The sequence below is a fragment of the Pelodiscus sinensis genome, chromosome 2 (genome assembly GCF_052426305.1).
Source record: "Pelodiscus sinensis isolate ZL-2025 chromosome 2, ASM5242630v1, whole genome shotgun sequence".
Lineage (NCBI taxonomy): Eukaryota > Metazoa > Chordata > Testudines > Trionychidae > Pelodiscus > Pelodiscus sinensis.
This window is the reverse complement of record NC_143053.1, coordinates 48,407,825-48,433,953: the sequence shown is the minus strand read 5'-3', so window position 1 is coordinate 48,433,953 and position 26,129 is coordinate 48,407,825. Positions and strand designations below refer to the sequence as shown.

The 26,129-nt window shown below is 43.0% G+C and overlaps 1 protein-coding gene across 8 annotated transcripts in view; it reads left to right on the top strand.

Moving 5' to 3' along the window:
- RALYL (RALY RNA binding protein like) overlaps positions 1–26,129 on the top strand; it is a 562,192-nt gene that overhangs the window by 446,594 nt on the left and 89,469 nt on the right. For all 8 annotated transcript variants that reach the window (XM_025179532.3, XM_075920454.2, XM_006112993.5 and 5 more), the window contains one exon: positions 10,893–10,968. In XM_025179532.3, the coding sequence (XP_025035317.1) occupies positions 10,893–10,968 (76 nt within the window). The remainder of the gene's footprint in view (positions 1–10,892; positions 10,969–26,129) is intronic.

Here is a 26,129-nt window from a genome sequence, read left to right as displayed (position 1 = left end):
GATCCTAGGGGGTGGTGCCCCCTACTCGTTATGTTTGCCAACTCCCCTCTCTGGGGGTAGGCAGCCCCGGCTCACTCCCCAGCCACCAGAGGGGGCCAGGCCAAGGCATGGCAGTCCTGGCCTGCCCTGGCTCTTTCCCCCTGGCCGCTGGACCCACCTGAGGCAGGCCAGCCCCAGCTCTCACTCCTCCCAGCTGCTGCCAGGGGAGTTGGAGGTTGGGCTGGGCTGAATCTGGCCTGGCTCTCTCCCTCTGTCTGGGGGGAAGTTGGGCTGAGGCCAAGGCTTTTCTCCCTCCACTGAGGGTCCAAGGCCTCCCCGGCCCCGGCTCTACCCCCATTCCTCCCCCCCAACCACTATCCCCAGCTTTTCCCCTCCTTCTCCCAGACCTGAGGCCGCCCCTGCTCTTGTCCCACCCAGATGCTTCCTCCCCCTCCTCCCCCCTACCCAACAGCTCTGGCTCTTTTCTCCCTGTTGACTGCCAGGAAGGGGGTTCAGGGCAAGGCTGGCTTGGCTCTCCCTTGACCTAGGGGGTTATGATGGGGCTGGAGTGCAGGGAGTGGGCACGGCTCCCGCCCTCCTGGATCACCGAAGGGAGGGAGGCCCGAGAGAGGGGGAGGCCCTCTGGAACACTAGGGGGGGGGAGAGAGGAAAGGATGTGTGGCTTCTGCCTCCCGCCTCCAGCACCAGGGAGGAGGGGAGAAGAAAGGCCATGCGGCTCCCAGGGCCACATGGCTTGCAGCTTCACCCCACCCCGGAGCACCACACGGCATCCAAGCACTAGGGAAAGGGGAGGGCAGAGGGAGGGAGGTATGGAGGGTGGTGGCAGGCAGGACGCAGAGTGATGTGATGATGTTTTTTTTAATATAGAGATAAGCATGCATGGGACATTCCAAAGCCATCAGCACTGATCTACATTGGCTCTTGCTGAAGGCAGTTTCAACTTCAATGAGAGCAAAGTTGCACTTACGTTGAGCACTTGTGAAAATGTCAAAGTGTTCACCAGAATATAGCCAACTGCTACTTTTGTCACCTAATAATAATTACTAATGAAACAATTAGCACAAATATTTCTATCCACAGGTTTATAAATATAGAGTTTGGCAAAGCAGCAATATGGGCTATTGAAGACAAGGATTGTAATTTTATTTCTCAACAGAATTTAAGTATTGATACTGAACTTCAAGATAATAGTGCTATGGCTATTAGTCCAGAATAAATATATTTAAAATGTAGCACTATCCAATAACACTCTTAATAGTACAAAATGTTTCCAGATGGGAATCTCCACTTGAACAGTCCAAACATTAGGAGTTAATATGCTGTTCTGATTCTGTCAGAGTTTTATCCCCTTATATTTAATGGGACCACTCTGTCATAAAATTTATAACTGAGTGTGAAAAATAAATAAATTACAAAACAATCTTCCTTTTGACTATAAGCATACTTTAAAAGTGAAGAACTTGAAGACTTTAAAACTTTTATTTCCTTTTAAATGACAGACATGAGATTAGCAGTTGATTCTATGTGTGTCCAAAAGATTAATGTTTCCAGGCGAGCTTAGGGAACTGTTTCATTTGGTCAGCCTGTGGGAGTTGTTCATTGCACTGCAGAAAATCTGACAGTTTTGAAAGCTGCTGGTAGAAGTTCCGTATCAGATTTATGTCATTATTGGTCCATTTAAAAATTGAGATAAATAGCAGTTTTCAAAAAGAAAATTTCTATAATTGATTAGTGTTTTATTTGCTGTATATTCAAGCAATTCATTCTTGTAATAATATTAGTTTAATTCTCAGTTTAGAGCCTGGTGTCTAGGACATCTCTAATTCAAGGTTTCTCAATGTTTGAATTATAAATCTGTATTTTCAAAGGATTAGGAGTCAGTACTAAAAATTAATTCCAAAATCAGTCTGTTTTTACACACACATTCTTATATATAGCATTTGAATTTTACATATATATTATGTGTATATTTTGTATATATTACAAATTCATACAGAAAAGTGTATGTGTGTGTGAGTGCATATACAATATAAAAATAAATAAAATATCATTTGAAAACTACAACAAAACACATTTTTTCCCACATCCTGCAATTATTTTTTTCTTCTGATTCCTAATCCTCTGAAAATACAGATTTATAATACAAACATTGAAAAATCTTGAATTAATGATGTCTAGACACCAACCTACTAAAGGTGGAGTTAACTTAATTAAGAAATACAAACATTATACAAAATATTGGCTTATAAAATAGACTATACTTCAAGCTGCTCAACAGAGAACTTGTGAAGAGTAGGTTATGAATTGAATATTAAGAAATCCTTGCACACAAGACCAAACCTGAATCTTTGGAAGTCAATATCTAATGTTCACTTCAGTGGTAGTAGGATGAGAGGGAAAGTAAGAGCCACAGAGTGATGACTTGCTTATATGAATAATAAAATGTCTAGAGCAGAGTTGGGCATTATATGGCTCACAGTCCAGATCCAGCACGTCAAACATTTCCCTCAGGCCTGCCACGTCCCTCCAAGCTGCAAAAAGTCCTATGACACAGCAGGGCACTCAGGTAGGCTACCTGCCTGCTCCGCCCTGGCCGTACAACTCCTGGAAGCAGCTGGCTGCCGGTAGCTTGCAGTTCTCTGTGCTCTCCTTGGTGGGGGAATCAGGTCTCCACACATTGCCAGCCAATGGGAGATGCAAGGGGAGTGCTCGTGAGTGCAGGCAGCATGCAGAAACCTGCTGCTCCCCTCCCTCCAAGGGGCATGCAGAGACATTTTTGCCAGCAGTAGCTGGCAACTTTGAGTAGCATGGAGTCCCCATGGCATGCAGGTTGTCTACCTGAGTGCCTTGCTGCACCACTAGCCTGGAACCACCCAGGCAGGGCCAGAGCATGCACTTTCAATGCCATTCCGCAGCCTTGACCCAGGTGAGAACCTCCACCTGGACCCAAACTCCCTTCCAGATGCTGTAACCCCAGGCCCACCAAAGAGTTTGCGGGGCCCAAGGCAGCATGCTGTGCTTGGCTGAGCTGCACAGCCACACAGCTCCTACTCAGGGCAGCAAGTGAGTGGCCGGGTGAGCGGGGCCAGGAGCTGGGCAGCGTGGGGCCCTGAATGCGCAGGGCCCAAAGCAACTGCCTTGCACACTTTGCCCAAAGGTCAGGCCTGACCCCCTCCCATATCTCTGCCCCCCATCAGAATCCCGCTTGCACGCAAACTCCCCTTCCTTCCCCCAAACTCCGCACTCCCTCCTGCACACCAATCCATTGCCTAGAGCTCCCTTCTGGACACAAACTCCACCCTAGACTTCACACCCCTCCATAAACAGAATAGAAAAGTGTGGCCTGGAACCACTTACCAAAATTCTTGGAGTGGCTCCCCTTGCAAAAAATACTGTCCACCCTGATCTAGGGCAATGCTATTTAATGCCAACAAAATGATTATTGGAGACAAAGATAAAAACTCATATTTTGGGACTTATTACATCATTAACTGTTAAGACTTAGGATGAGACTTTTGTAGGGAATGTTTTCCCACATCTGTCTATTGCAGGGATCTTGCATTTTCCTCTGAAGAGTGTCATGCTGGAGAGTGGAATCTAAGTCGGTCTGGCAATTCTTGGGTTTCTTCCTACCACCATCCATTTACACTTCCCTCTGGGGAAACACAAATTATATTTAGTGCTAAAGAGAACAGACCCACTGTATGTCATTTATTCTGAAGCTTGCCTGTGCTTTCAGTTTACTGTAGCTCCTGCTTGTAATAAGCTGCATTGTTATGGTTTAGGTATCAGTATAAATGGAATCCACTCAGGGAAATGTGTGCATTGGAAGTGACAGAGAATTAGTAACTGGCAATTATCATAAGTGTTAATTGTACTACAATTTGGCATGCTATTTATTTGAAAATAGGCTAATAAATAATGGTATCACTCCTGTGTCAGTCTTTGGGGGAATGTATACCTCCCCGTGCTGTCATTTTATTCAACCTTGAAGTGTTCAGGAAAATGGCACACATTAGATCAGTGAGTGTCACAGAATGGGCTACTCTGAAATGCTTACATAGGCTAGAGAAAATGGGGATTATAAATTTTGTTGTAAAAATATGAGCCCTTCCAATACTGTGACAGTACTTCATATATACTTTACAGCAATCACATTACAAACAAAATGCATCAACAGCTACCACATAGTATCTGGAATAGTGCAGTATTTCCATGTACTTGAAATAGCAAATTTCAGTTGGATCTCTTATAGCTTTGTATTGCTAATATTATTATGCACTTTAATATGTATATACTGTCCATTGTGTGGCCTTAGTTTACATACAAATATACATATAAAATCTAAAAATTATATTCCTACAATATGATGATAACAAGCAAAAGGCACGTGATATAGGAAGGAGTAAGAAGGGTTAAAATCTATGGAAATGTCATTAATCCTATTGTTCAGTGAACAGATTTTACATATTCTGATTTTTCTTGTTTTAATTTATCTGTTTAAGGAAATAAGGTGGGATCAAAATGAAGGAGTAGCTCACTGCAGGCAATGGTGGATAACTAAAACATACAACCAAGGCAAAATAAGTGGTTCTCAAGGAGATATTTGACAGCTGAGAATAATTGATCCAAAATAAGAGCAATCTATCTGAGAATAATTATCTTGTGGTTTAAGCACTAAAATAGGGATCTGTGTTCAGGTCCCTGCCATAGGCTCCTGCATCATCTGTGCACTGCAGTCTCCAATTCCCTCTCTATAAAATCAGGATGACAATTCCTTTGCCTGTATTGGCTGTCTAGTTAAGCAGGAAGCTCCTGGAGGCAGGGATTCTCTTCTTAGGTCTTTGTGCTGCATCAAGAATAAGAGGACCACAGTTGAATGTGCTATCCATAAGTGCAACCGAAATGCAAATCATTGATTGAAATACGGGAAAACAATTCTATGAAAACAGTGATGTTGTTTCCATCATACAGGGTTCAAAACAGGCCTCTTTTTTGGTTTTTCTTTTGTTTGGTGAAATTATCTGTGACTGTTTAAAGCAAAATCTTAGTTTTCACTAAGATAGTCCACTAAATGGAAAACTCTCAATAAGGTTGGAAATGTAGATGAAATTTTGATTGAAATATCAATTTAAAATGTCACAAGAAAAGTGTGCAAAAAATGGAAAAGACCAGACTGTTAATACATTTTTTCAAACTTGTTTTGTGAAGAGCTTCCTTCTAGAATAATATTGACTGCCTGTAATAATAACAAGAAGTGCCAGGCCAGATGCATGGAATAGCATGAGACAGGAAACCCTATGACTCCGTAGAACTCCCGCCCCCGCATGAAATCTCAGGACTAGGGCTTGGCATGGAGAGGTAATCCTCACAGAATGAGGAGTTAAATGACATGGATGTGGGGCACACAAGGCATCTAGATCAGTGTAGAAAAGAGAATATTTGGGGGGAATAGGAAAAAATTACTGAAATTTGTCAGTTTGGAAGTTCTGAAGGAGTTAAAATGAGTGTCTTTTAACACATCCCCACTACAATATTGAAAGTCACTGCTGTGGGCATTTAGATTTACCAGAGGCTTGTTAAAATAATTATTTGTGATTACCAAAGAGGTGTGCAATGTAATTTGATAGCTGCTGCCCTGTAACAATTGTTCTTGATCAGAAAGCAAGCGTTCTATCTTCTTTTTTGTAAACAGTATCTTTATTGCTGTCAAGAGAAGGCAAAGAAACAAAAGTTTCAGAGGGGTAGCTGTGTTAGTCTGTAATAGAAAAAAACTTTAAAAACAACAAATAGTCCTGCAGCACCTTAGAAGACTAACAACAATGTAGATGGTATCGTAAGCTTTCGTGGGCACAGCTCACTTCTTCAGGAGTTCATTCAGTTCCTCACTACCATACATGAAAAAGCTGCAAACGTGGCTTGAATCTTCTATGAGATATGAGCGCAGATTACATGGATGTTCTGGGGCTGGAATATCCACAAGGAAAAATTAGCAGGTGCTCAGCTCCCACTGAAAGCCAAGCTACCCACTCAGCCCTCTTCCCTACAGCACCTCTTTCCCACTGGCATTCCCACTGACTAGCTCCCCCTTCTCACTCCAAGGGCTTACTGCCCACCACAAACAGCTATTCTGCAGTGTTCAAGAAGCTCTGGGAAGGAGCAGGGATGGCACATACTTGTGGGGACAAAGTGGGGGTTTTGTGAAAGAGGTGGACTGTGGGCGGGGCCTGGCACAGAGCAGAGGCATAGCGAGGGAGCCTATGGGAGCTGTGAGTGTTCATACCTGTGGACGGTCAGATAAATAAAGTGACTGGTGCCCAGCCAGCATCAAATCCTGGCAAATAGCATCCAACTCATAGGCCACTTATTGCCCACCTCTGGCCGAGGTTATGAGATAAAAGATAACTCCCACAGCTCCACGTTTCAGAAAGATCCTATGACCACTGTTGAGGCACATCACTCACTTATGCACTAGTACTGCCTCACTAATGCCAAGTCTATGGTTTCAGTTAATAAGAGCAATGTCAAGTCACAATGCAAAGGGAACATTAGTAGTGTGTGGCAGTCCCCACATAACTGTTTTAGGGCATGACAGCCAAAGCAGTTTTACTGCTCTCTGAGGGTACATCTATACTACATGGCTCCGTAGATGGAGCCATGTAAAATAGTTTACTCAGCATAGTCAATGAAGCGAGGATTTAAATAATCCCAGCTTCATTAAAATAAAAATGGCTGCCGCGCTGTGTGGACAATCAGCTGATCTGGCACAGCGCGGCAGTCTAGACAAGGTGCGGTTGACAAGGGAAGCCTTTGTCGACTGCTCCGGTATGCTGAGGGGCGGCGCAACGGGACCAACCCAGCACCCCAGCTGCTCTGCCCCAGGCGTCCCCAAGTCAGCCACTGCTGAAACTGACCAGCAACTGATTCCGGGAAGCCCGGGGCAGAGCAGCTCCAATTGTCCAGCTGCCTGGAGCACTTCCAGGTTCCAGGTGGTGCCGAACTAGCAGGAGTGCCGGACCACTTGATGCCGGACAACTGGAGTTTTACTGTATATAGTTTACTCTTATTGCTAAGGGACACAAACAACTGACATACTGTCTACATTTTGTAAGGTAGATAACTGCTAAATGTAACAAGATTTGGTTAAAATTCCTTTTGATAGTCTAGCCACTGCTTGAAGTTCCTCACATTTTGAGTGTTCTGATTTTTATGACATTGATTGGTTTCAATCCCTGTAATTAAATATTGTTTTGAAGTGAACATGCTATGCAGTTAGTAATGGTTCTGCATATTGTCTCTCAGTGATTTACATATCAAATTTCCCTCTTTTATATGTAATTTGCTAGCCATACAATCTCAGGAATGTGGGAAATATTAGCAACAAAGATTCCATATTCAAAATTAGTTATCAAGTTTGCCAATGGTGCATAAGACAGAAAATAGTCTTAGTCCTAGTCTCATAGCTTTATTAGCACTGCTCTTCTAGGCTGTGTCTAGACTACATGGCTCCATCAATAGAGCCATGTAGATTAGACAGATAGGCAAAGGCAAATGAAGCCGCGATTTAAATGATCACGGCTTCATTTAAATTTACATGGCTGCCACGTTGAGCCGACAAACAGCTGATCAGCTGTTTGTCCGCTCAGCGCGCTAGTCTGGACGCTCCCCTGCTGACATTAAAGCCCTTTGTCGGCAGCCCCATTATTCCTCATGGGATGAGGTTTACCGGGGCTGCCGACAAAGGGCTTTGATGTCAGCAGGGGAGCGTCCAGACTAGCGCGCTGAGCGGACAAACAGCTGATCAGCTGTTTGTCGGCTCAGCGCGGCAGCCATGTAAATTTAAATGAAGCTGTGATCATTTAAATCGCGTATTCATTTGCCTTTGCCAAAAAAACAAATCTACATGGCTCCGTCGACGGAGCAATGTAGTTTAGACGTATCCCTACAGTAGAAAGTAGTAAACACATAGGATTCAGGAGCCTATGGGCTTGGTCATTTCCTCAGAGAAGCAAACATGCATCACTATGTCTCTTGTCAAATTGTCTTCTTTATATTTAAATACAAATGTGTCAATTCATTTTACAGTGTAAGAAGTGATGTTTGTAGAGTCCTGCATGGCCACAAAGTTTGCATCTATCTGTATCCCAACCCGCGATTTGTAAACATGGTCCACAAATATCTATGAATTTGCAGGGTTCTATTTATCCACATTCTGAGAGGGAAATCATTGACAGTAGGTACATTTTCACACTATTCACAAAAATTTTATTTCACATACCATTTATGGCCTAATAAATATAAATGGCTACTGTGAAATTTAATGAAGGATAAGTAATGTTATCTCATAAGTCTTCCAGTTGGTCTAGAAACAGCATGAAATTATCTTTCCTGAGAAATGTTAACAAATTCACTGCTAATCTTCAACAGAACTGGAAGTCAAAGCACACAGAAATGAGAAACAATGGAATGTGAAAAAGCTACACTAACTTTCTCAGGCTATTTACCACACTCCATTCTCAATCCAGAGTGAGGTACTGGGGATGCTGCACAGCGTTCAATTGTAATATATTTAATGACATCATAAAACAAACTTATTGGATAGAGGCAGCATCTTACAGTATGATTGAAATTATATGAAACATCCAGTGAGAAATCCATCATTTTCAACTAAAAAATTTCAAATAAATATTTTTCATTCACGATTTCTCTTGGGGGAATCAGTTTCCTTACCAGCTTATGCTGAAAGTAAACAAATCCCTGAGGGGGAAGTGATCAAAGATATAAAGAGTTTTATTTTAACTTCTGAATTTACCAAGGGACATTTGATGCCTAATGTTTTCTGGGCTATATGCCAGAGACCAAATCCTGATAGTGTTCTGCCCAAACTGCTGTTTTCCACTCTGCTTCAGTTTAAATAGACAACAAGGTCCTTTCCAGGACAATCTGACTCCATAAAAGCTTTGACATTTCAGTAACTCCACTGACTTCATTGGCATTATTCTTTATCTATACTGGTGTAAATATCAGGAGAATAAGTGCCAGTATCTATAAAGATGCCACAAAATCTATTTACTGAGGTGCAAAGGTTATTTCTTTGACTCCCATGGTGTAGACACTATGGGTGCGTCTACACTACAGGGCTTAATTTGAAATAATCTATGCCAATTGAGCTACGTCAATTGCATAGCTTATTTCAAAATAACTTATTTCGAAATAGTTAGCATCTATACTGCACTTATTTCAAAATAGAACACTCTTCCTCTGACTTCCCTTACTCCTCATACAATGAAAGTTAGAGGAGTCAGAGTAACAAGTCCTCCAGCTTGACAGTATTTTGACACTATTTAGAAATAACTGCCGGATGTGAAGACATGGGCTAAGTTATTTCAGAATAACGCTAGTTATTTCGAAATAATGTTGCAGTGTAAACTACTATATGATGTCCAATCTCCAACAAAAATACTTTATTTATATAAAATAGCCTAAACTGCTTTGGGTTAAAGCAGTGTTAGAGTCTGTGCATTAAATTGAGTAGCCCTCTATTTCCACGGCTGTTTTTTCTAAGTATGGGTATAGTCATTTGAGTCAAGGCAATCTCATCAGAACAGTGATAGAAATGTAGCCGTGTTAGTGTGGTGTAGCTGAAACAAAAAACAGGACTATGTAGCACTTTAAAGACTAACAAGATGGTTTATTAGGTGATGAGCTTTCGTGGGCCAGACCCACTTCCTCAGATCAAATAGTGGAAGAAAATTGTCATTAGAACAGACTGTGATTTTTCCTTCATTGGTTGCTATCACTAGAACTTCACATGGATTTATGAACATTTCTATTATGCCCTCATCAGATTAGCTCTGTCCTTGTTGTATAACTTCAAGGACACTACAGTAAATAGATCCAGGGTGAGTAATGATTGCTCACATATCAGATGTTAGAATGTTTTCAAGACCAGTGTAAACTGTTGGGGTAAGAAAATGCATTTACACTATTAAGTATACAAGGCATGCATCATTTTACCGAAATGCACAGAGGATATTTGAGAAAGTAGCTGTTAGGATGAAATTATATGTGGAAGTTACATGTGCTTCGCCCTTTATCAATTTCAAATATTTAAAACAGTAGAGTACATTTTCTGAAGATAACTTGCCTGCGGAACTTTGTCTGCTTCCTTGAAAGGGTTGTGTTTGGGGAAAGTAGTTTTATGTCACATTCCTTTTCTGGGGAAGGTATCTCTGGATGAGATTGTGGGGGCATAGGAACTAGTCAGAATCACACAGTGTGTGCTCCTTGAGTATAAGATCCACTTCAATCTAGCACCACAAATGTATTCGTAACTCTAAACCGCATACCAGAAGATGGGGGACACGAACCTGTTGTCTGTCAGGGCATTACCACACTGAAATGCTGAGAGCTGTGATAGCTGGCATATAGTGGAAGCAGCTGATGCTGCATTGCCTCAAACATTGGTTTAATCTCAAGAAAGAATTCTGGCTGAATCACCATTTGCTTTCACAATAGTATTTGACAGCTTCTTCTCTGAAAAAATAGTGGTGCGACTATCTACCCCTTCGTCTGTTTATATCATTTCTAGAACAGAGAGACATTATTAACCTAAACTTAACAATATCTCCATGAACCACAGCATAGCACTATGAAAAATATGAATTTTGTATATTATCCTTGATGATTAAACACATATGCAATCTAGCAAAATATTTTTAAAAGGACACTTTTATGGCATCAACTTAAAAGTAGTTAAAACTTAATCAGAATGTTTGTTATAAATTCATGTTCTACGTTTTTATTATTTATCTTCACAGCATCCTTTGTGTGTACAGATTCACTCTTACCAACTAACCTTTGACTTACATGTACCAAATATTTGCTTTCAGACATCAACATGGCAGGAGAACCAAAACCATACAGACCAAAACCTGGAAACAAGCGGCCTCTTTCAGCCCTTTACAGGTGGGTTGTTTGTTACAATAGCTGGGAAATAGCTGCAGTTTTAATGGGAAAATTATACTAGCCTACAGTCAATGTACACGAGAAAGGGGCACTATTAGATTTCATACTTGTCAAGAGATCTACTCCAGAACAATTACCTTTGACTTCACAGGTTAAGGCTGCCCATCTAGTGTCTGTATTGCATACTTAATTGACACAAACACAAGAAGCAAGTGGAAAAAGCAGAATTCCTGCCCTACATGCAATGTCAAAAAAGTACAAATAATATCCCTGATTTGATAGAACATCAAAAACCAAATGGTGAGACTTTCCCTTCAAATAAATATTCCCAGGAGGTGTTAAAATGCCTTCTCAGATCATTAGCGATGATTGTGAACAGACACACAAAAGAAACAAAAAACAAAAAAATCAGCAATTGAGTGAAATCCTGGGTCCGAGATGTCACCCATTGCTTCTTTTGATACTCAAAGACCATAGCCTTTGTATGGTGACTGGAACAGAAAAAAATCTGAGAAACTACAATTAACTTCAAATTTGTTTGAATGCATAATATATCTAGAGAGCATTAGAATATTAACAAGCTATTTACAAGTTATTTGCCAATGTCAAACCTGCCCCATAACCCCCGCTGGGTATGGCTAGCCTGAGCCACCAATCATGGTGCCCCCCAAATATACTGCTATTTTAACATGCTAACATTTAACAATTTTTAACATGCTAGCTGGAGAATGTGTGGAAGGGTTGCAGGGAGTTTGTTTTGTTTGTTTGAGAGGTTTGCAATAGTATTAGCAGTAATGGAAATGATGGTGCTAATATTTTAAAACACTTTGGCTACGTCTACATTGGCCCCTTTTCCGGAAGGGGCATGTTAATTTCAGCCATCGTAGTAGGGAAATGCGCGGGGGATTTAAATATCCCCCGCGGCATTTAAATAAAAATGTCCGCCGCTTTTTTCCGGCTTTTAGAAAAGCCGGAAAAGAGCATCTACACTGGCCCCGATCTTCCGGAAAAAGCACCCTTTTCCGGAGGGTCTTATTCCTACTTCCTACATTTTTATTTAAATGCCGCGGGGGATATTTAAATCCCCCACGCATTTCCCTACTACGATGGCTGAAATTAACATGCCCCTTCCGGAAAAGGGGCCAATGTAGACGAGCCCTTTTAATAAACATTTTTATGTGTCTGTGTGTGCACACACATGTTAGATAAAATTATATATTGATAGTTTAATAATCATATTGGGCAACATGTTCAAAAGAGATTGTTGGTTTGGGATGTGTCCATTTCAGGATACTTAGTTTGGAAACCTCTTGAATGGATGTGATTTTCAGAAAATGCATAGCACTTTACTCAAAAAAACAGCTTTAATGTGTTTCAGGTTGGATACTCAACATCTAAGGCAAAGAAAATCAGCAGTTATTTTTAAAAGTTTGTCTGCTGTTTTTATTTCAAATCTCTAGGATGCATTGTATGAATATGCTTTGAATTACTGTGACTACTAATGTTAGGACCTTGTAAACATAAAAAGCATCACACAGTTTAAGTGCTAAGCATTATAAATTCTCCTTTAGAATAAGTGGTGGAGAATTCTACTTTTGGCGCAGAAGGTCCTGAGTTTTTAATCACTAATGACAACTGAGTTTTGAAACTACGGTTTAGTGAAGTATTTCTGTACAGCTATGGAATTATTATAGCTTTGTGTTACTGTTTTAACAAGAAGCTAACCTGAAGAACCTATGTATCTAAATGTTAACAAGGCATTCTGGTGTCTAGCGTTTTATTTTGAAAGCTAAGACCTTTACTTTGGAATGTATGGCTGTTGTGTTTAAAAGGTTGAAGTGAACTTATCACTAATTGACAACCAGTATTTTGAGCGCATTATGTAATGATAGTCATCATTTTATCAAAATATTATGTGTATATGGACAATGGCATCTCACTGGCTTTATTTTTTCCACTCAAGAAGGATTCATATGCAAAGTTTGAGAATTATATAAGAAAGCAGAATCCCCACATCTTAGTACATTAAAGGCAAACTATATGTAGATGTTTCTGTAATTGTACTATATGTATATTTTTCTCTAAGTATATTACTCATTTTCAGACATATTTCCCACTTAATTCACATTAGGTAATAGAGACAGGAGATAATAATAAGCAACCATAACAGTGATCATAAAGTCGTCTCAGTCAAGGAACTAGTGAAATGGAAGGTTCCTAGACCATGGGTATGTTGTCACTTTCTCTCACACACACATTCATGTCTGTATGCCTTGATTTTACTACACTTCTGCTGCACTGACTTGCCCATTTTTACACATCTTTTATCTGGGACTACTGCTTGAGAAGGCCAAAGTTTAGAGACTCTGGGTGAAATTCTGGGCCCCCTGAAGTCAGTGGGAGTGTTGCCAGTATTTCATCCTCAAGAATACTTTAATTGCTTCCCTGTAAGTATGCTTCCTTACAGGAAGACTACTGTCTGGTAGGAAGAGGGAGCTGAATTGTTCATCCATCTTCAGAAAGAGCAATAACTGAGCGCTGATCAACCAGCAAATATTAAGTAACATGAACCGCCTTCCTCTAAGAGCTGAGATACAATCTCTTCAATGATTCTAAACTACTGCCAACTCAGGATATTGTTTAGCACTATTGAACTGCTAGCTCATTTCCTATCTATCTTCTCTGCTTCTGCTGACTGTACCTTATTTACTTTTATTATCTCTCTTTCTTTCAAAGTCCTCTTCACATGTAATGTGCAATAATTTATCAAAAGCTTTAGTGTTCTGACATTCCACCACATATGTATGCAGCAGGTCTTGCTAGTGTTTTGAGAAGTGCTGTTTCCATCTGTTCTGAGTAAGTTGTAGGGACAGACGGGCTGCCCACCTACAAAGACATTTGTTCTAAGTAATCAAATCAGTGCTGTTCTCTGGGACTAGACAACTGAGTTCTATAGGCTTTATACTGCTCGCTTCAAATGTGTCTGGTTTACATTTGCTGACAATTAAAAGCTTACATATTTACTTGGTGAAGGACACTGATGAATACAAATAACAGAGTACATCCTATGGCTTTACAAAGAGCACTTTCACAGTGTATGATGTATTCTCTCTGATGCTGTTTCCTTTAGTTCTTCATTGTGGCTCATAATACAAGTCACAATTAATGAATTCACAGTATATCTAAAAGACAGAGATGAGATGATAAACACCACATGTTGCTGTTCAGTGTAGAACACACACAAACAAATAGCCTCTAATAAATCTTACTTTCCTCTTCTATATTGGACCTGGTCCTGCTGCTACTGGAGATCATGGATGTTTTGCCATTTACTTTAATAGGAGCTAGTAGTAGCTTAATTTCTAAGGGCCAGATATTGCCTGATCCCTATGTGGATGCACAATAGAGGCATCTCCCAACACTGTCTGCACTGGCCATATAAAAACCAGGCAGAACTGTAGCCTGTGTGCTTCATGCCTTTCTTTGGGGAACACAGAACTCTAACGGGATGTCTACACAGCAGGACTATAGCCGAAATAAGCTACGCAACTTGAGCTATGTCAATTGAATAGCTTAAGTCAAAATAGAAAGAAGTCCAAGAAAGAGCACTCTTCCTCCGACTTCTCTTACTCCTCATGAAATGAGGGTTACAGAAGTTGGAGTAGGAAGTCCTCCATCTTGACATAATTTTGACATTATGTTGAAATATCTGTTTGTAGGGTAGACGCAGACTATGTTATTTTGGAATAACGTTAGTCTGTTAACTAACATTATTCTAAAATAACACTGCTGTGTAGACATACCCTTAAGTAATGAGGGATGTCCGTCATGTCTCCACCCCAGACACCCACTCTAGCTGTGCATGGGGAAGTAAATTTCACCTCCCCTAGGAGTGGGCTTGCTACCTTAGTTCTAGGAGGCAATCCACTGACTTGAGAAAAGAATGTCTGCACAGATATCTCTTAGGTGGGACAGCTATCCACCTCTCCTTACTGTGGGCTATACTTAATTCTATGCCTAATTTAGGGTCCAATTCTATGAGTTACTGAACATCTCTATGCCCATTGATAGCAGTAGGAACTTAGGGTGCTCAACGTAGCTCAGGGTCAGGTCCTGAATTGTAGAAGACGCGTGGAAAACATTCATATGAAAATGTATTTTGTTACGTGCCAAGTAAATGCTTTTTACAAAGTGTGAAAAACAGAGACTTTTAAAGGTCCAGAATCTATATTGATGACTAACCACTTTCCTAATATCTTATTCCAGATTAAGTGCCTGATCGTAGCTCTACAAACATAGAACTCCCTTTTGGTAGACCTTTCTTATATTGTATGGGCTCTAAAAGCCATTGTGAGACTAAAGGGCTTAAGCCTTGATTCAGGGAGCTAAGTACATATCTGATTTTAAACATGTAGATAGTCCTGTATACTAGAAGCAGTCACGTGCCTAAAACTAGGCATGTGCTTAAGTACCTTATGCCTGGTTTTATGACTGGTGTAATTTCTGAAATCAGTGACATAAATGTTCAGTCACACAAAGGAACATAAACCCCAGATTGATATAAACATCATATTTTAGTACAGTATATCTGCAGAAATCCAAACTAGAGAAATCTATTTTAAATAGCTCTTCACCTTGCTCTAGCCTGAAGCAAATCTTAATTTTAAAGGCTAACTTGCAGATCTTTGAATGACAAGTGAAAGAATAGACGTGCTGATATGACTACACAACTGAAGCTTTTGAGCACTGGCTTAGCACAATGGTCACATGCTGTAGTCTCAGTCTACCAATATTTCAATGTTTCTCATTTCATCAACTGCTCAGAAGAAAGCGAAAGTATATTTGTGAATTTCTTGGATGTCAACGACATGGACTGACATAAGGAAGTAGAATCAACCCCAAGAGTTTTGATAGAGTTGCAGTCTGTTTTCTGTTATTATGAAGGATGCACTTTTCTTCCAAATTTCCTGGAATTTGCTAAACTAGACAGTGAATCTAAGAACTGAAAGGTTCCCATCAACTGTGAACATTTTGTATAGTTTTGAAAAGAACAAATAAAGTCAGGTTTTAGAGTGATGATATTTTTTAATTCTGTAAATTACTTGTCATTCTGTATTGTATAAATTGGCCTTTAAATTGAGTACAGGCAGTCCCCGGGTTACGTAATAGATAGGGACTGTAGGTTTGTTCTTAAGTTGAATTTGTATGTAAGTCGGAACTGGTACATATTGTAGGGGAAACGCTAGCCAAACATTTCTCCAGAGCTCAGTTTTATTCTCCCACACCTCACTTCCCTCAGTCCTTTATTCTCAAGCTGAGGTGTCTGCTGAGAAAAGCCGCTCCGCGTCTCCCTGGTCTGCCGGGGCGGGAGGGCGCTAGCTTCGCGTCTCCCTGGTCTGCTGGGGGGAAGCAGCTAGTGCGGGGTTGCCTCACCCCGTTTGTAAGTAGGGATCCAATGTAAGTCGGATCCATGTAACCCGGGGACTGCCTGTATATCAAACATTAATGAGAGATGTAATATTGCATGTTACATGTTCTCCCTCCCACATGTATTTTCTTTCTTCCCTGGAGGAGTTCACCATTTAACATCCCTTCAGAGCTCAGGTAGGCAGGACAGACTCACCTCACAGTCACTCCTTAATTATCTAATGCTGAGCTGTACAGCCCATACTTCTGCTCTTTCTACCCAGTGGCTCACATGATGCAGAATATTATATCTAACCTTTGTCATGCTGATAACAAGAGACTGTATTTAGAGTGAGACAAATAACTAAGGGTACGTCTACACTACAGCGCTAATTCGAACTAACTTAGTTCAAATTAGTTAATTCGAACTAAGCTAATTCGAACTAACGCGTCTAGAACTAAAAACTAGTTCGAATTAGCGTTTTGCTAATTCGAACTAGCAAGTCCACATTGAGTGGACTCTGAACAGGGCTTAAGGATGGCCGGAAGCAGTGCCGGCAGGGCATCAGAGGAGGACTTAGAGCGTGGAGATGCTGTCTCAGGCTAGCCGAGGGCTGCGCTTAAAGGGTCCCGACCCCCACCCCGGACAGACAGTTCTAAGGGGTGCCCCGCTTGCAAAGCAGTCCTGGCTTGGATTGCCCAGAGTACCCACACTGGGCACATCACACCACTTGGCCATCAGCCCGGCTGCACTTGCCACAGGCTGCCATGTGGGGAGAGGGGGCAATCGGGGGGCTTCAGGAGAGCTTCCACCCCCAGAAGCCCTCAGAGCCAGCCCAGTCCTCCCCATCGGGGGCTCGTACCCCATTCCTCCCTCACCTCCTTCCACTTACCCTTCCCTAGCCCCCCTTCTTATTGATGTACAAAATAAAGATAACGTTTCTTCCAACATTGACTCTGTCTGTATTGAAAAAAACTGGGGGAGACTGGGAAAAGGAGGTGGGAGAGGGGAAGAGAAAGGCTGGGAGAGGGGAGGGCAACTAACATGATCAGGGGTTGGGAACAGGTCCCAGATGAAGAGAGGCTACAGAGACTGGGACTGTTCAGCTTAGAAAAGAGGAGACGGAGGGGGGACAGGATAGAGATCTCTAAAAGCAGGGGTTGGGTGAGAGGGTGCATTCAGAAAAGTTCTTCATGAGTTCCCATAAAGAAGGACTAGAGGACACCAAAGGAAAGGACTGGGTAGCAGGCTTCAAACTAGTAAGAGAAAGTTGTTGTTCTTGACAAAGCAAATAGTTAACCTGTGGAACTCCTTGCTGCAGGAGGCTGTGAAGGCTACAACTAGAACAGTTTAAAGGGAAGTGAGATCAAGTCATGGAGGTTGGGTCCATGGAGTAGTCTTAGCCAGGGGGTAGGAGTGGTGTCCCTGCCCAAGGTTTGTGGAAGGCTGGAGAGGGATGGCACGAGACAAATGGCTTGGTCACTGTCTCCGGTCCATCCCCTCCAGGGTCCCTAGGGTTGGCCGCTGTCGGCAGACAGGCTACTGGGCTAGATGGACCTTTGGTCTGACCCAGGACGGCCATTGTAAGCTCAGGGCTCAGGGTCGGGGGTCTCAGTGGACCCCCTTGATTTTCGTGCACACCTGCTCCTGGGTGGCCAGGCTGGCAGCTCTCCTGCCCTAGACGGCCACTTTCCTGTGCCTAGTGCGGAGATCGTGGACGAGGTCCACGATGTCCACACTAGCCCAGGAAGGTGCCCGCCTCTTGCGGTCCAGGGCAAGCTCCCTGGAGCCGCCAGCCTGGTCCCGGGAAGAGGGGGTGGTCTGGGGGTCATCGGGTGGGTGGCTCTGTGCCGTGCCAGGTGCAGGGTCTGCTGGCTGGGTGCTGGCAGGCTTGCACCTGGCACGGGCACCGTAGCCAGCCCGTGCCCCTTTAAGGGGTCCGGGGCCGGGAGGGGGGCATAGAGTTTCCCTGGTGTTGGCCAGAGTGGCCACCAGGGAAACCTGGGGAGGGCTAGCCTCCCACTAGTTCGAATTAAGGGGCTACACACCCCTTAATTCGAACTAGTAAGTTCGAACTAGGCTTAATCCTCGTAAAATGAGGTTTTCCTAGTTCGAACTAAGCGCTCCGCTAGTTCGATTCAAATTCGAACTAGCGGAGCGCTAGTGTAGCGGCTATGAATGTTAATTCGAACTAACGTCCGTTAGTTCGAACTAACATTGTAGTGTAGACATACCCCAACTGACATAGATAATGAGGAAATGAGGCCTTTACTAATCAGTAAGATCTATCACTTTGAGGCCATAAGCTTTCTTTGCCTCCTTAGCTGGCCTGTCTGCCACACCACATTCTTATGGTACTTACAGTACTGCTTGATGTAATAACACACTGCACTCATATGAAAGGTTCCTCTCAGAGTCAGACTGCCAGTTTTTCCACTCTCTTTCTAACTTGAAAAATCTACCTATTGGCATCTGTTGACTATCATAAGATTATTTAGCAACTTCCCATCAACTTCCTAAATATACAATGACTTTTCTAAGTAATCCAGTTGTTATGAATTGTGAGGTATATTTAGGACACTTGATTTAGCATGGTATCAATTATCCACATAAAATAGCAAGTGCATTACAATGTATTAAATCCCATAACTGTTTAACAGATATTCTCAAGAACAAGATTAAATCAGTCTATTTTAAACACCCACATTTAGTTGCGTTACTGGTGGGTGTCCGTTGCTATGTACTGTGCTCAGGATACTCTCTTACATGTTTATATTTTTATATTGAAGTTTTATTTATTTTTATTTGACAAAACAGTCAGGGTTGATTGGAATATATTTTCCATCATAATTCCTTTTGGTTTTGAAACTTTATATCAGGCTTAAACAACTGCTTATATTCCTTCTATTCTTGCCATCTCCTCAGATTCATTTTCAGATAGCTGTTACGGAGTTTGTTTTGTTGTGTTTTGCCTTCCAATTGTCAGAGCTATCCATTGTTGTTCTGAAGAATCTGGGGATTTTTGTTCATTTCAGGAGAAAGCATGAAAGGCATAGCGAGCATTTCTGTTACTGTGAAAAATTCCAAAGGTCACTCCACTGTATAGAAAGGATAATGGCAGATCAGCCCAAAACTAGAATTTCTTTTCCATTTGAAAGTTGCAGAATTCTAGATAATTCTTTCTTTAATGTATCATTGGTTGTATATTAACAATATTCTGTAACCCTGCTGGCAGTTAGTGAAAATAATTTCAGGCCAGGTGCAGACCTCTAGAAATGGTAAGAAACTTGGGAGAAGGAAAATTCCAGTTCAATACTTTTGAGGGGGGAGAAAACTTTTAGAGTACTTGGTGACTGTGGAAAGACATGTAGACGCTTCATATGCACTCCTGAGACCCAACTTTATGGCTTAGTATACCTGTGATACGCTGTACCCATATGACACTCTGTTCTTCATATTCATTGCTTTTTATATGGCTGTATTTTGTACTATATATGCATTGCGAGTATCATTTGAAAACTCATAATCTATTGAATATCGTTGTCCCGTTAAAATGTGTGTATCAGTGTTGTATCTGGACCTATGAGATTTTATTTATGACTGTTACTGAAATAACAGTCTGGGTAGAGCCCTCAGATCATTTTTTTAAGGACAAGTGGAAAACCAGTTAGGTACAAAAAAGTAGGACCAGGCACAGATACAAAATTTGTATCTGCATCTATAGCTGCAAAAATAAGCTGCGGATATAAAGCAGATATCAATGGATTTACAGGGGTCTACTAAAAAGCCATTACCTATTTAATTGAACATTCACCAGGAGAGGAGTATTAAACTTACAATTCCTTTGAGGAACAATTAGCAGCTCACATTTGCCAGGTAGCTTCCTAACCATAATTCAGGAAGGAGTTTTCTAGTAAAAAGGAACAGGACATAAGACTAAGGGGGAAAGGACCTTTGGCAACCCTCTCTTCTCCGTCTTATGTTGCTTTGATCATTGCATCAACGAGTAAGTAAAAAGCATTGAAATAAGGGTATTGTTCCCAGGCTGAAAGGAAATCCAGACTATGAACTGAGAACAGTATATAGTATCTTATGGGATAAGAAAGCTAATTGCTTCAAATTTTATTTGTGTTGGAAAAGTTTAAGAATGATGTTATGGTTTTATCTTTTTAATTCATCTGTGACCCATTCTGACTTTTTATTCCTTATCACTTATATATCACTTAAAATCTATCCCTTTTCTAGTTTATTGTTTTATCCAAACTAGTGTGTTTTGGTTGAAGTATATGGGGACCCTCTACTCAGGTTAACAGTGGTTAGTACATAATCATAGAGTCATAGAATACTAGAACTGGAAGGGACCTTGACAGGTCAACAAATCTAGTCCCCTTTCCTCATGGCAGGACCAAGCACCACCTAGATAATCCCTATTGGTTGTCTATCTAACCTGCTCTTAAATATCTTCAATGATGGAGATTCCACAACCACTCTAGGCAATTTATTCCTGTGTTTAATCACCCTAAAAATTAGGAAGTTTTCCCTAATATCCACCCTAAACCTCTCTTGCTGAAATTACTTGAAAGCTAATATCATGACCCCTCTTTGTCTTTTCTATTCCTAATTAAACAAACCCAATTCTTTCAGTCTTCCCTCACAGGTCATGTTTTCTAGACCTTTAATCATTTTTGTTGCTCTTCTCTAGACTCTCTCCAATTTCTCCACATCTTTCTCCAACTGAGGCCTAATCAGTGCAGAGTAGAGCGGAAGAATGACTTCTTGTGTCTTGCTAACAACATTCTTGTTAATGTATGCCAGAATCATATTTGCTTTTTTTTTTCAACATTGTCACACTGTTGGCTCATATTTAGCTTGTGGTCCACTATAACCCTATGATCCCTTTCTGCAGTACTCCTCCAAGATAGTCACTTCCCATTTTGTGTGCATGAAACTGATTGTTCCTTCCTAAGTGTACTTTGCATTTGTTCATATTAGACTTCATCCTATTTAACTCAGACCATTTCTCCAGTTTGGCTTGATCATTTTGAATTATGACCCTATCCTCCAAAGCACTTACAACCCCACCCAGCTTGGTATCATCTGAAAACTTGATAAGCATACTCTCTGTGCCATCATCTAAATCGTTGATGAAGATATTGTACAGAACTAGTTTCAAAACCCCTGTGGAACCCAACTTGTTATGCCCTTCCAGCATAACCATTAATAACTACAGGCAGTCCCCGACTTACGCGGATCCGACTTACGTCGGATCCGCACTTACGAACGGAGCTTTCTCGCCCCGGAAGTCGGGGCGAGAAAGCCCCGTTCGTAAGCTGCTCCGGTGCCCCTGGTCTGCTGGAGACCGTCTCCAGCAGACTAGGGGCACCGGGCGGGTTCCCGCGCTTCTGAGGCTTTGCCAGAGCAAAGCCTCGGAAGCGCGGGAACTGCTGCTGCTGCCACTTGGGTGCCGGTGCCTGTGGTCTGCTGGGGACCGTCCCCAGCAGACCACAGGCACCGGGACCCAAGCGGCAGCAGCGGGCGGGTTCCTGCGCTTCTGAGGCTTTGCCAGAGCAAAGCCTCAGAAGCGCGGGAACCCCCGCTGCTGCCGCATGAGACCCGGTGCCTGTGGTCTGCTGGGGACGGTCCCCAGCAGACCACAGGCACCCGGACTGAAGCCGCAGCCGCGGGGGGGTCCCGCGCCTCTGAGGCTTTGCCAGAGCAAAGCCTCAGAGGCGCGGGGAACCGCCGCTGCTGCCGCTTCAGTCAAAGCGCTGGCAAAGCCTCAGAGGCGCGGGACCCCCCCGCGGCTGCGGCTTCAGTCCGGGTGCCTGTGGTCTGCTGGGGACCGTCCCCAGCAGACCACAGGCACCGGGTCTCATGCGGCAGCAGCGGAGGTTCCCGCGCTTCTGAGGCTTTGCTCTGGCAAAGCCTCAGAAGCGCAGGAACCCGCCCGCTGCTGCCGCTTGGGTCCCGGTGCCTGTGGTCTGCTGGGGACGGTCCCCAGCAGACCACAGGCACCCTGACTGAAGCCGCAGCTGCGGGGGGTCCCGCGCCTCAGAGGCTTTGCCAGAGCAAAGCCTCAGAGGCGCGGCACCCCGCTGTCGCTGCGGCTCTGCTCCCTGTGTCCCTGGTCTGCTGGGGGGAGGGGGCGCAGCTAGTGTGCTCCCCCCCCCCCCCCCAGCAGACCAGGCTTTTGTTTTGGACTCTGGGGCAGAGCAGCTGGGGCGCTGCCGATTGGTCCTGCAGCGCCCGTGGGCACTACTGGACCAACCCGGCAGCACCCCAGCTGCTCTGCCCCAGGTCCTGATTCAGCCGCTGCTGGTCAGTTTCAGCAGCGGCTGAATCAGGACGTCTGGGGCAGAGCAGATGGGGTGCTGCTGGGTTGGTCCAGTAGCACCCCAGCTGCTCTGCCCCAGGCGTCCCCAAGTCAGCTTCTGCTGAAACTGACCAGCGCTGACTACAGGAAGCCCCAGGCAGAGTTGCTCTGCCCCGGGCTTCCTGGAATCAGCTGCTGATCAGTTTCAGCAGCAGCTGACTTGGGGATGCCTGGGGTTCTTAAGTTGATTCTGTATGTAAGTCAGAACTGGCGGTCAGTTTCAGCAGTGTCTGAATCTGGACGCCAGTTCCGACTTACATACAGATTCAACTTAAGAACAAACCTACAGTCCCTATCTTGTACGTAACCCGGGGACTGCCTGTACTCTCTGAGAACAGTTATCCAGCGAGTTATGCACCCTCCTATAGTAGCTCCATATAGGTTGTATTTCCCTAGTTTATTGATAAGAATGTCTATCAGTTCTTTGTAAGATAGTACTCTGTGTCGTCCTTACCTGATAAAGTCATGGAACTGGTCAAGATAATGGTCCAAAGACACATCAGCCTATTCTGCTTGCAGGAAACCACATAGCTAGGCTATGAGAACTGTAGTGCACAGCTACCGGGGAAGGAGGAATGAGTGGAGGCATGGTGACCAATTATGAACACCACACAATAGGATTGAAGAGGATGCTAAACTGTTTGACATAGGCCTAGGCAATCAAAGTGTATTAGAACCTCCAGTGCTGGGATCTGGGATTATGGAGATTTTAGGCCACTGCTGCTTCCAAATGACCATGAGAGATTTTGGCTGGGCTCCATAGGAAGTACCACCCAGCAAGACTCACAGGACAACCCCTCGCATCCAAATTGATTGCCTGGTACCAGTACTTAACCTAAATATCTGTGAAGATTTGTTATCTGAGCAACTACACAGTGCCTGCCTCTGCTCCAGACCTACCTTCCAGTAGACACTAAACGAGGGGTGGATAAGATCTGACTTGTGGACCAGATCTGTCCCACCAAGCCTTTTAATCTGACCTGTCTGCTCCTGCAACATGGAGCAGCAGTCCTTTACCCTAAGCTCCCTTCTGCACCTAACTTTGATCAAAGTGCCTTCCTCCCCAATGGAAAAGTGCAACCCTGGATGTCTTATCAAAATCTTCCCTCCCACCCCCACCCATCAAAAATTATTGTCCAGTCCTGCCTTAGACTCAGGCTTCTGATCCTGGTTTGTCCTTGATTTCACTATTTCATTGCTGTCTGTAATCTGCCACCTAATCCCAGTCTCCTGACAACCTGATACTGCCTGACTCTTGATATGCTCATTGGCTTTGTCTTAGATTCTGACCTCCTGGTACCTGACTCAGTGAGACTCCTGCTCCAACCAGTAGGTCTGACCTTCCATGTCTCCCTTGTGACAGTTTCCTCAGAACACGTTCGTCTCCAAATCTTGCAACCTCTTCACAGATGATGGAAGGGGTGAGGCACTCTCCAACCAGCAGCTCCCCTAGGGCCTGCAAGATCAAATTGTTCACCTGAAGGTGGAGAACCTCGCACTACCAACTCAGGCTACACAGTGAGCACTCGAAGCTCATAGAATAGAATATCATAGAATCATAGAACAATAGAACTGGAAGGGACCTCGAGAGGTCATCGAGTCCAGCCCCCCGCCCTCAAGGCAGGATCAAGGCAGGATCAGACCCCATGCAAACAACCAGCCCCTTCACAGGCTCAGGTTGTACAGCTCACTTCCTAAACACAGACCTACCTGAGCAGCTCTCATATGCACAGTGTGAAACGATGACGCTTTGTGCCTGGACAGACAGCACATCCCTAGAACTAGAATTAGATATCACCCTTTGGCTACGTCTACACTGCAGGCTTCCGCGCAAGAGTTCTTGCACAAAAAGTTCTTGTGCAAGAGTACATCCACACCACCATGTGCTTTTGTGCAAGAGCGTCCATGGCAGTGTGGATGCGCTCTTGCACAAGAAAGCTCTGATGGCCATTTTAGCCATTTTAGCACAAGATGGCCATTTCTTGTGCAAGAAACCCCTGTTGCCTGTCCACACGTGCCTTTTTGCGTAAGAGCTCTTGCACAAAAAGGTTTATTCCTCTTAGAAAGGAATAACTCTTGCACAAAACCCCTGTGTTCTTATGATTTACTGTACTTTTTCTTGTGCACAAAAACTCTGCAGAGTAGATGTAGCCCTAGTAAGGTGTGGTTCTCCATTTCTTTACAATGGACTGTGTGCACATTACATTCTTATACAGCTCCCCTGTTTCCATTTATTGAGCTTCAAAAGCAACTTACTCCACAACTCCTTGAAACAGGACTAGGTTTCTACACACCTTCTGGGGGTGAGGGGAAGTCTCTACCATTTAGTTCTGCTGAAACAGAGCTATTAAGACCCTCCTATCTGAGTCAAAATAGTTCTGCTCCTCCACCCAGATAGGTGATGTTTTTTTCCCCGCTTGCAGAAGAAGGCTAGAATTTTTCTCCACAACATCCTAGCACCTGGCCTCCATGTCACACACATGCTGGGAGAGTAGGTAGTTTCTAAGGATGTTTTATGAAAGCATGCATCCTATTTACCTATAATTTTTCCTTCTCCAGCTGCGTTCTTCAATTTATAACCTAGTAGGTCTCCCTTTTTGTCTCCTGCTGATTCTAAAGTGGAATACAGCACCTGCTTAAAAACAGCTAAGAAATTACAAATCATAATTTTTTGATCTCTCTGGTTGTTTGTATCTCAATGGAACAGAAAAAATTCTGATTCCACTAAAAGCACATCTGGCTGCCATCTTTTTCAAATCTGTGCTAATAATGAGACTGAAGGAAGTTTCCAAGGAGTCTTCTTTGGCTTCTAATCCAAAAATTTTAGAAAGGCCTAATGTATTTGGAAAAGTGAGTTACACATAAATGATGTCCTTAAATTTCCATCCATATACAGTAGTCATATAGCTAGACAGGCAATCGATCTTTTCCTTGCAAGTCAGTAAAAAAGCCCAACCCTATAAGTCTTATATACATGGAATTCATATTGATTACAACTGGAGTTTCTACATGTGACATTTTTACAGAATCAGAGCCCAAAAATGAGCTAATATTGTATATAAATTATTTCATTTAGTGATATTGGAGAAGTAGTCTGAGAGAGTATATTTCCATTATAAAAATGCCAATTATTTTTACTTCCTGGTTTCTCACAACCCTCTCAAGAAATTAAAAAATAAATAAAAAAGAGAAACTGGAACCTACGCTATGTCTAGACTGCAGAGCTTTTCCAGGATACTAGAGGTATCCCGGAAAAGCTCTACTGCGTCCAAGGAATGTGTCTGCTTTTTTGGAAAAGTTCCCAAAAAAGTGGACGTGTTCATTCGGCATCCCAGTATTCCTCTTAGGGTGTGTCTAGACTACATGCCTCCTTCGACGGAG